This window comes from Centrocercus urophasianus, unplaced genomic scaffold (assembly GCF_019232065.1).
Source record: "Centrocercus urophasianus isolate 14NV4802_14NV808 unplaced genomic scaffold, USGS_Curo_1.0 seq_1464, whole genome shotgun sequence".
NCBI lineage: Eukaryota > Metazoa > Chordata > Aves > Galliformes > Phasianidae > Centrocercus > Centrocercus urophasianus.
This window is the reverse complement of record NW_024884658.1, coordinates 1-9,884: the sequence shown is the minus strand read 5'-3', so window position 1 is coordinate 9,884 and position 9,884 is coordinate 1. Positions and strand designations below refer to the sequence as shown.

The following is a 9,884-nucleotide window of genomic DNA, read 5'->3' as shown; positions in this document are numbered from 1 at the left end:
TTCTGTTGTTTGCTGCACACAGCCCCTGTCACTGCCGTCCCCCACCCTTCTTGCTGCCCTCAGGCCGTCGGGTTCGCAGCATTTCTGTCGTCTTTGCTCGACCGCAACAGCAGAGCGGGGCGGGCAGCGCTGGGGGAGCAAAACTGCCTTCGGTCCTTTGTCCTTTAAAGGTCACTTTGGTGAGAGCCCGAGGATGGCAGTGGGGAGGGGATGGCCGTCCCCAGAAGGTCTTTGGCACCGCAGCACGCTGTGGTTTGCAGTGCTGGGCGCTGGGACTGCCTTCTCCCTCCACCCCATAGGGGAGGCAGAGGGTCCTTGAGGGGCCGCCTCCAGCCCCGAGCATTGCAGGAGTGGCTAAAAAAACGAATGTTTGTGTTTTCAACCCCCAAATGTGAGTCCCACACAGCAACAGCAGGGTTGGGAGCTGGGGTGCAATCCTGCAGACCCGGAGTAGGGTGTCCAACCTCATGGGGACTCCACTGTCCTCACAGGGACACTGCAGCACTCCTGGGGTCACCACTTCCATGTGGGATCACCATCATCCTCCTGCAGAGACCACAACATTCGTAGGGACACCAGAAAACTCATGGGAACACTGAGACCCTCATGGGGACATTAAGACCCACACGGGAACACTGAGAACCTCACGGGGACATTGAGACCTACATGGGGACACAGACCCCCATGGGAACCCTGTGACCCCCATGGGGACACTGAGACTCTCATGGGGACACTGAAACCCTCATGAGGCCACTGTGACACTTCTGGGGACGTTGATTCCTTTGTGGGACACCATATTCCTTACACAGACACTCCATCCCTTATGGGGACATCCAAGCCGTGTGGGGACACCACTATCCTCATAGAGACCCTCCTGGGGACACCGTGGGCCCTTATAGGGGAAAAGTGACTTTGATGGGGACGTGGTGTCCACGTGGCCAGGAGGGAGGCGTTGCAGCCAGGGCCAACGCTTTGAGCAGCGCCCTGCAGAAGGGCTGCGCCGCACCGATGGCACCGAGGGGTTCCTGCTGCAATCCAGTGCTGGTGGCCGTGGGGCTGCTGCCGCTGTGCACGGGTGTGTGTTGGGGCTGGGGGGGCTTCACGCTCACGGGGTGCTGGGGGTTGGGGCTGGCAGTGACCTCGGTTCCGTCCCTGCAGCGCTGCTGGAGCTGTGGCAGCCGGATCCCGTCCTCTTTGTGGAACCTGGGGCTGCGGTGAGCATCAGATGCATGGCAGATAAGTGGATGGATGGAGCAGGCAAAGTGCTGTGGTTCCGACACAGACCCGGAGAGCCGCCCCGAGAGCTTCTGAACTGCATAGATAGAAGGTGGGATGTGTTCTCCTGTGAGTATCAGAAGGATTACGCTGTGCTGCACATCCAGGCTGCTCAGCCCAAGGACGCTGCTCTGTACCTCTGTGCAAACTTAATCGCCACCAAGCTGAAGTTCAGCAACGGCACCGTGCTGCTGGTGGGAGGTAGGAAGACGTGGGGGGACTCCATTGGATGGGAACCCCATCATAGGCACTGAAGGGGACCCCTCAGTCTGCCCCATCTCACACAGCCCCCTGCTTCCTCCCCACCCCATGCCCTCCAATGGGTTGGGACCCCCACATCCCTCCGTTGGTTGGGACTCTCCCTGCCCTCACTGGATGCGACAACCCCCATCTCACCCCACTGGATGAGACCCCCATGGACCTCTACTTAGCATGCCCCCAAAGATCCCCCATTGCTTGTCCACCATCCATGTCCTTCCCACTGATATGGACACTCATACCTCCCCCAGTACTTGTGACCCCCACATCCCTCCCCAAAACAGACCCCCCCACACCCACTGGCACTGTGTGGGGGTCCCTACTGTGCTCCCTTTCTGCAGACAGCTGGAGGACCCACAGCTGGGTGCAGGTCCTGGCCACCCGCTGGTCCCCCCAGTCCCCCCTCAGCCCAATCTGTGCTGTGGGTGCCTCTGGTGGCCCCGTCCTCATCTCCAGGCCGGGGGGGGACCGTCCCCAGGAGGTCCTGGGGCTGGGAAACAGCACAGAGCTGCTGCTCAGCCCTGGGGGAGCTGGGGGGCTCTGTGAGGTTCGCTTCAATGATTCTGGGCCCCACATCCAGAGGAGCATGGAGCTGCATGAGGCTGTGGGTGAGCACAGGGCTGGGAGGAGGGGGGAAAGGAGGGTGGGGTGACTCCCTTTCGTGGCTCCTTCCAGCTGGGATGCATGGGGGCAAACTGAGACAGAGCAGATGGTGCAATGCTGGGGTGAGAATCAGAGAAGAGTGGTGTGGGGGTCAATGGGGCCATGGTGGCTGTGGTGGAGGCATGAGGGAAGGCAATGGGATCATTGTAGTCTTAATGGAGGCTGTTGGGGGTCCACGGGAGGATCCTTGGGGACAGTGGGGTCTGTCAGTGGTGGGACACAGACTGCTCCCCAGGTGGCTGCCCATTGCCCAGCGCTGTGGGAATGGCCGTGGCTGGAATATTGCTGCTGCTGCTCAGCCTCTGCCTCAGTGCCCGTTGCCTCCTCCCTGCACGGGCTGGTAAGGAGTGGGGCAGGAATGGGGTGTCCTCCTGCCCCTGCTGACCCCCACTGTCCTGTGCACCCCTTTGGGGCTTCTCCATCCCACTCTGCCATCCTCAGTTCCCCCCAAACTCAATGCCTCCCCATCCTCCACCTCCCCATCACTGCAGCCCAGTGCTGGGAGCACGTTCCTGTCCCTTCTTCAGGCCATCAGCCAACGGTCCTGGAGCCTCCGGGATTACAGGTGGGGGTCCTGGTGGGGCAGTGAGGTGGACAGTGGTGGACAATGGGAGGATGTGGGGATCAATGGGGGGCAATGGGGAGCAATGGGTGGCAATGAAGAGCAGTGGGTGGCAACGGGTGGCAATGGGGGCAATGGGTGGCAATGAAGGGATGTGGGGGATGATGGGGAGCAATGGGGTGTCAATGAGGGGTAATGGGTGGCAATGGGGGGATGTGGAAGACAGTGGGGTGGCAAAGGGGTGTCAGTGAGGGGCAATGGGTGGCAATGAGTGGTAGTGGGTGGCAGCTGGGGGGTGTGGGGATGATGGGGAGCAATGGGGTGGCAATGAGGGGCAATGGGTGGCAACGGGGTGTTGATGGGTGGATGGTGGGGGACTGCCGGGGGGGGACAATGAGGCTGTGGGTATGGTGGGGGGCGTTGGGGTCAGTGGAGGCGGTGCAGGGGACATCGTGGGGCCGGAGCCGCAGTGACGGCGTCGGTGCCACAGGGAGAGCTGCTGTACGCACACCTCACCCTATCCGGACCCCCACCGCCATGACACCACCAGACCCCAAACCCAACACCGTGCTGGCGTTTCCCCGCCCGCTTTACCTAAAGATGAACAAATAAAAGCCTTTAAGCTTCAAAAACAGCCCGGCCCACAGCGCGCTGCTCTTTTTCCGTCCCCGCACCGCCCCCCAAAACGTCCCCGACGACCCCACGCTTTGCGAGTCCTCCCACCGCCAAGGGGGCGCTGTTCGCTCCTCGCTCTCTTCCGGCCTACAACTCCCGTCGTGCCCCGCGCTCGCCCCGCCCCCTCCTTTCCCCTCCCCTCCCCTTCCCCCCCCCGCCGCCATGGGGGCCGCCGTCTTCTTCGGTTGTGCCGGGATCGCCTTCGGCCCCGCGCTCGCCCTCGTGCTGCTGACGGTGGCGGCGGAACCGCTGCGGGTCATTATCCTGGTGGCGGGGTGAGAGATGACCCTGGGGGGGGGGGCTTTAAGGCCCGTGGGGAGGCGCTTAGGGGGCTGCTGGGAGCCACGGGGGTCGTCTGGGAGACCGGGAGCCTTTAAGGGGGGGGGTTAAGACCTGCTGGGGGGGATTGGGCAGAGTGGGCCTTTAGGGCGCGTTGAGGTGGGTGTGGGAGAGCCGTTGGGGGGCTGGGGGGGTCGTGAGGGGGTCCGAGGTGCTGTCGGGTGGGGTTGGAGAGGGGCTGGGGGGTGTTGGTGGCTCTGGGGGTCTTTGGAGGGGCGTGGAGGGACGGGTGGGGACACAGCAGGGATGCAAAGCCTCCCCTCCGTGGGATACAGGAGCCTGGATTGGTTCCGACCTGCCCTGTTATCAGGCCTGGTGGTGTTACTGGGGCAGGTCTGGTGGCACAGCCCTTTAAGACCCCCCCCCAAGTTTCCTCCTCCCCCCATCTCCCAGGGGAGGTGTTGTCTGTCGGGGTGCTGCTGGTCCCCAGGTCACGGCTCCTGCCAGGGCTTTGCCACTGCCATGGCTTAATGCAGGGTTCTCTGTCTGGGAAGGAGGCAGGAGTGAGCCGTGCCTTTCTCCCTGTGCTCATCTGTCCAAGGACAGGCCCTCGATTGAGCCTTCCTGAGGTGCAGAACCGAACAGCTTTCCCTGCTTCCTAGGGCAGCAGCTGTCTGCAGAAAAGGTTGATGTGGCCCCGAGAGAGAAAGGAAGGTTTTTGGTCTCCCAGTCTGTTTGATTTTCAGCTGTGTGCTTCCTCAGGCAGATCGTCATGTCTCACATGGCAATGATCAAACAGCAAAAACTCTGCCACCAAAAACTTCCTGTGCTGACCTGGAGCCAAGACAAACCACAGCAGCAGCTGATGGCTCAGCGTGTCACAGCTGCACGATCCTTAACCTCCAGATCCTGAGTGCTGCCGGGGTTCCCTGTCTCAGCTCCCTGTTCTCTCTCTGCAGAGCGTTTTTCTGGCTGGTGTCGCTGCTCCTGGCCTCTCTCATCTGGTTCATTTCGGTCCATCTCAGCGACCAGGGCAATGCCAGACTTCAGTATGGCCTCCTTGTCTTTGGGGCCGCTGTCTCCGTCCTGCTGCAGGAGGCTTTCAGATTTGCCTACTTCAAGCTGCTCAAGTAAGGGCCCGTCGATGGGCAGCGCTCCCTGCTCCCTCACCCTGGGTCCTCTCAAGCTGTGTACTGAGTGACTTTCTGGTAGCTGTGGTCACTGCTGAGCTCTGATTTTTATCCACAAGTTTCTTCCTCCTTAGATCCCGCACTGGCGCTGTTCTCCTTCACTCCAAACTTGTTTATAACCACCACTTCCCGTCCTGTCTGACGCAGCTCCCTTTGCAGGGCAGATCCCCACGCAGGCCCCGTTTCTCCCCACCTCCTCACGCTTTCCCTTCTGCCCAAGCAGGAAAGCAGACGAAGGCCTGGCGACGATCAGCGAGGACGGCCGGTCGCCCATCTCTCTCAAGCAGATGGCGTACGGTGAGCACGGAACCAAGCAGGCATCAGGCGGGCGCAGCGCACAGCACGGCCCTGATGTCCTTGTCCCCCTCTGCAGTGTCAGGTCTGTCCTTTGGCATCATCAGTGGCGTGTTCTCAGTCATTAATATCCTGGCAGACTCCATCGGGCCGGGCATCGTCGGGATCCATGGGGACTCGCCATACTACTTCATCACCTCGGGTGAGGCTGGGGGCTGGCTTGGATCTGCCCCACCTCAGCAGGGAGGCGTGGGGGGCTCTGAGGGGTTCTGTGTCACTCTCTTCCCACAGCGTTCCTTACCATGGCTGTTGTTTTGCTCCACACCTTCTGGGGAGTGATTTTCTTCGACGCCTGCGAAAGACGCCGTTACTGGTGCTTGGGGCTGGTTGTTGTCAGTCACCTCGTTACGTCGGGGCTGGTGAGTTTGGTGCACTGGAGCAGACTGCCTCTGCACCACAAGCTGACCCCCAAGTAAAGCAGACGTCATCATCTGGGGGCAGCGAGGGGATTGCAGGGACCCCCACTGGGCTCTCAGGCTCCCTCTCTGCCACAGAGGCGTGGGGCAAATCCTGTCCCTTTTGTGCACCTCGTGGCCAGGGCAGCCTGTTCTGCTGTGCCTTGGGGACGTGGGATTTAAGCAGGGTTAGTGGAGGGCTGCAGGTCAGCTGGAGGATTATTTGCTAAGCCCTTGGTGGGAAACTTGCAGGCAGGAATTTTAGCCAGGCTTAACAGAGCGCTGCCATGTTGGGAGGCAGCTGCATAACAAGGGGGCTCCCCCTTCCACACACCCTGCAGCCATTTCACAAGGGCCTTGCAGGTGCCCGGTGTGGCTGGCAGGAGGTGACGTTCCTAACTGTTCTCTGTCTCTGCAGACGTTCCTGAACCCCTGGTACGTGGCCAGCCTGGTCCCCATTTACATCATCACCTTCTGTATGGGCATCTGGGCCTTCTTCACAGCTGGGGGCTCCTTCCACAACATCCTCAAGTGCCTCTCCTGTAAGAAGTGGGCAGAGCAGGGAGGGGGCACCCGATACGGGGGTGTCACTGTGGCCAAATGGGGTTGTTTGGGGTCTGATTTTTGTATGGAGCCGGGAGCTGGACTCGGTGATCCTTACGGGTCCTTTCCAGCTCGGAATCTTGTATGGCTCTGTGCCCTGTGGGCATTTTGGTGGGTCGGCCTCAGCTGCCAGAGTGCAGGGAGGTCTGTGGGCTTTGGGCATCTGCAGCATCAGCTGAGGGGATGCGGGAGGATGGGTGTCACCCGGACCTGCCTGTCTGTCCCCAAGCAGCAGCTGCATCTCCTGGCTTTTGGGGGACTTATATCAAGCCACAAGAAAGACCCCCCCCCCCCAAAAAAAAACCAGCCCTGCTCCCCCTGTTGTGAAACACTCACCCTCTTCTTCCTTTCTTTCCCCAGGCAAGCAGGAGGATGACAGCAGAGTGATGATGTACTCAGCACTGCAGGTGCCTTTTGAGGACTGAGCAGCGACGGCAGCCCTGCCTTCCTGTGCCGCCTCCATACCCAAGTGCCCTGTTTTTGGCAGCTGGGAGGTCTCAGTGCTGCCTTCACTTACGCTGAGGCTGTGGGGCTCCAAGCGGTGCCAGGGCAGCCTGGGGAAGCTTTGCTCCTCTGGAGCTCCTGGACGGCTCTGCTGAGCTCAGCTCAGCCCCATTGCAGCCCCACTGGGCAAAGCCTGTCGCCTGCCCTGACCTGGAGCTGCGGCACAAACTCTGCTCTCAGTCCCATCCCTTCCCTGCCACCCACTCTGGGCACCTTTTGGGGCAGTTTCTGCCTGGTGCCATGCTGTAGCCTCGTGGGCACCTCCTGGCCATGGCGCTCCCGTTAGCTTCGTTAATGACTTTCCATTAGTCTTTTACAGGGTCTCTCTGCAGGGTGAGCGCTGGGAGAAGATCCAGGTGCCCCTGGGGCTGCTGTGGTGCCCCCCAGGCATGGGAGAGGACCCCCCTCCCTCACCTTCCCCAGCGAGGGGCTCTGGGCTGTGACTCTGGGACCACCCCCCTCCCCAGTGCTCACTCCCATGCTCCCATTCCCCTTTGGTTTTTGGGATGATATCTGTTGTTTTGGGGCCACAGAGCCCCCCCCGTAACCAGCGAGGGATGGGGGCTGCTCTGCCCTCCCCAGCTGGCTGCTCTCCCATTCTGTTGTATTGTTTTCTTCCAAGTGTCTGGGAGCTGCTGTGTGATCGGGGGAGGGAACGAGTCTTAAATTATTTTTTTGATTCAGAGTAAAACCCTTTTAATAGTGATGAGCGTTCATGGCACCGAGATTTTATGGGATGGGATGAAGTGGGGGGGGGGGGGGGGAATGGGGTCAGTGCTCTGCAACCTGCTCTGCCAGCTGTGGGGTTGGGAAGGGGCTTTACTTCCAGCAGGGCTCCTTCTGTAGGGCTGAGCCCCACACGCTCTTCCTGGGGGGGTCCTTCCTGGCTCAGGGTCGGTGGCTCTCATCTGAAGCCACGCGCCGGGAGGAGGCCTTGAAAACGACGTCCTGCTCCTGTGTCCTCCGGGCGCTGCCTTACAGGAGAAAGGAATGGGTTGAGACCCTCCGTGAGGATTTGAGGGGGGGGTCCCAGTGCCCCCCAGCCCTGCCTTTTGGTAGTGAGGATTCCTCGGGGGGGAGAAGGGAGGCTCTCACTCACCGAAGCCGTTTGTTCACGAAGTGAACAGTGAGGAAGAGGCCGAGGCAGCCGAGGACGGTGCCGAAAACGATGGCGATGACTTCACCTGCGTGACCCCCCAGAGGGCTCAGGGCAGGCGGGGGGTCTCCCCACCCCCCCAGAGCTGCCGCAGATGTGCTTTACCTGTTGAATACCCCTGGGGACCTGCAAGAGAAGAGCCAGCGCTGAGCTCTGAGGGCCTTTGTGGGGTCCCCTGCATCCGTCCCAGAGTTCAGTTCTCACTGCTGGTGAAGGACGCCAGCACTGGACGCTGGTTGAGGTCCTGGGGGTCCCGAAAATTGTCCTCCAGGCGCTCAGCTGAGGGTTCATCAACCGCTGTGGCGTACAGGGAGCCCTGCAGCTGCTCCAGCTGCAACAGGAACGGGGCGGCTGCGACCTCCATCCTCACCCCGACAGCCCCAAAAGCCCCAAAGCTTTACCTGAGCAGCGCTGATGTAAACGGGCTGCTGGAAAACGGTCCAGAGCACGCTCTGCAAGCACGGTGGGGTGGTCAGGGACCCATTGTAGCGGTAGTAGCGGTCCAGGCGCTCGGGCAGCAGCTCCTGCACGCTGAAGGAGGGGATGGACGTTGTCTGCCCTGTGGGGGACAGCAGCGTGGGGTTCCCCCTGCCTGCACCCTCCCCTTCGTCTCCCATGCGCTGCCCTCTCGCTCGCGCGGCGTCTCACCGGCGTAGCGGACGCTGCCCAGATGGTTCAGGATGTTGGCGTAGGCGGCGTTGGGTTCATCGCCAACCTGGGGGAAGGAAGGGGATGAGGAGGGGCTCAAGGCCGTGCTGTCGGGATGGGGGGTGGCTGGGGGGTGTCCCGTCCCCCTCCCCGTACCTCCAGCAGGATGCCGAGCACGGCCAGCCCGGCCGCGTGGTGCTGAGCCTCACTGGCGTTGGCGTAGCGCTCCGCGTCGTAGTGCACCACGTGCATCTGCAGCACCGTGGGGCTGGGACCCCCCCCCGGCCGTGCCCTGTGCCCCACGCCTTCCCCCAGCCCCACACCCTGCCCCTGTCCTGGGCCCGTTCTGTATTGATTTCTGCAGCTGGATCTGTTCGTGCACCCGATTCCCTCGCCTGCACCCATCCCCACGCCCGGATCCGTGCTGCTTCTTGCACCCAAACCTATTCTTGCACCCATTTCCCATGCTTGCACTCATTCACATACCAATTCCCATGCCATTTCCCACAGCTTTCCCTTTCCCCTTTCACCTACCCGTTCCCTTGCTGATTCCTGCACCCACACCCATCCCTGTGCCCATTTCCCAGACCCATTCCTACATCTTTCCCATGCCGTTTCCCAGACCCCTAACCATTCCCATGTGGATCCCCGCATCCAGACCCATTCCTGTGTCCGTTTCCCTCACTTGGACACATTCCTGTACCTGTTCTTGTACCATTTCCCACACCCAGACCCATTCCTGTGCCAGTTCCCATACCTTTTCCCACACCTCTACCCATTCCTATACCTTTTCCCACACCCAAACCCATTCCCACTCCTGTTCCCATACAGTTTCCCACATCCATACCCATTCCTGAGCCCATTTCCCACACCCAAACCCATTCCAACACACCCCTTATACCTCTGCGGGTGCCCGGCGCCCATCCAGGAGATGCTCAGCCCCCTCGGGGTGACCACTGTGACCCCAATGGAAGTGGAGCTGTGTAGCAGCAAAGCTTCGGGGCAGCCCCTCCAGATGTAGGGTGGGTGGCAGTGCCAGCACCACTGCAGGGAACACCATGGCGGGGAGGGGGACTGAGCGGGGCTGTGACACAGAGACCCCCATCATCACCTCCCCCAGACCCCGATCTCACCGGTGTGGCCGTTGTTGGTGAGGCTGAAGGTGGGGACGAGGGGGTGGTCGTACCCCATGGGGCGGATGGGGGGCAGCGAGGGGTCGGGCAGCACCCGCTGCGTTGCGATGTCAATGGGGGATTGGGATCGGCCCCCGCATGCTGGGTGTCCCTCAGGCCAGTGGTGCTGCCCGTGGGGACCTGTGAGGT

The 9,884-nt window shown here is 61.3% G+C and overlaps 3 protein-coding genes across 4 annotated transcripts; 2 read left to right on the top strand and 1 right to left on the bottom strand.

Moving 5' to 3' along the window:
- Window positions 1–1,007: 1,007 nt before the first annotated feature.
- Window positions 1,008–3,352, top strand: LOC122158551. The gene is made up of 6 exons (XM_042815283.1): window positions 1,008–1,075; window positions 1,159–1,476; window positions 1,875–2,141; window positions 2,432–2,536; window positions 2,688–2,761; window positions 3,249–3,352. Exons 1-6 carry the CDS (start codon window positions 1,009–1,011, stop codon window positions 3,297–3,299), a joined length of 882 nt encoding a protein of 293 aa, XP_042671217.1. The 5' UTR covers window position 1,008; the 3' UTR covers window positions 3,300–3,352.
- A 239-nt stretch (window positions 3,353–3,591) lies between these two features.
- APH1A (aph-1 homolog A, gamma-secretase subunit) lies at window positions 3,592–7,464 on the top strand. 2 transcript variants are annotated; one of them, XM_042815281.1, is made up of 7 exons: window positions 3,592–3,708; window positions 4,672–4,842; window positions 5,126–5,199; window positions 5,336–5,398; window positions 5,488–5,615; window positions 6,070–6,193; window positions 6,615–7,464. In XM_042815281.1, exons 1-7 carry the CDS (start codon window positions 3,596–3,598, stop codon window positions 6,677–6,679), a joined length of 738 nt encoding a protein of 245 aa, XP_042671215.1. In that variant the 5' UTR covers window positions 3,592–3,595; the 3' UTR covers window positions 6,680–7,464. The 2 variants fall into 2 exon arrangements, with proteins under 2 accessions (XP_042671215.1, XP_042671214.1); XM_042815280.1 differs by having other exon boundaries at window positions 5,276–5,398.
- Window positions 7,465–7,466: 2 nt separating this feature from the next.
- Window positions 7,467–9,870, bottom strand: CA14 (carbonic anhydrase 14; the record flags this gene model as incomplete). Its single annotated transcript, XM_042815282.1, has 9 exons — window positions 7,467–7,728; window positions 7,858–7,942; window positions 8,020–8,040; window positions 8,119–8,245; window positions 8,316–8,473; window positions 8,563–8,629; window positions 8,719–8,814; window positions 9,464–9,606; window positions 9,696–9,870. Coding segments are annotated over 9 exons (954 nt in total), but the record flags the coding sequence as incomplete, so codon positions are not given.
- Between the last annotated feature and the right edge of the window lie 14 nt (window positions 9,871–9,884).

Coding starts and splice junctions, on each gene's coding strand:
- LOC122158551 (XM_042815283.1), top strand. CDS start 1,009: ATGGCACCGAGGGGTTCCTGCTGCAATCCAGTGCTGGTGGCCGTGGGG. Junction 1,076..1,158: donor GCTGCTGCCGCTGTGCACGG/GTGTGTGTTGGG, acceptor CCGTCCCTGCAG/CGCTGCTGGAGCTGTGGCAG. Junction 1,477..1,874: donor CACCGTGCTGCTGGTGGGAG/GTAGGAAGACGT, acceptor CCCTTTCTGCAG/ACAGCTGGAGGACCCACAGC.
- APH1A (XM_042815280.1), top strand. CDS start 3,596: ATGGGGGCCGCCGTCTTCTTCGGTTGTGCCGGGATCGCCTTCGGCCCC. Junction 4,843..5,125: donor GCCTACTTCAAGCTGCTCAA/GTAAGGGCCCGT, acceptor CTGCCCAAGCAG/GAAAGCAGACGAAGGCCTGG. Junction 5,399..5,487: donor ATACTACTTCATCACCTCGG/GTGAGGCTGGGG, acceptor CTCTTCCCACAG/CGTTCCTTACCATGGCTGTT.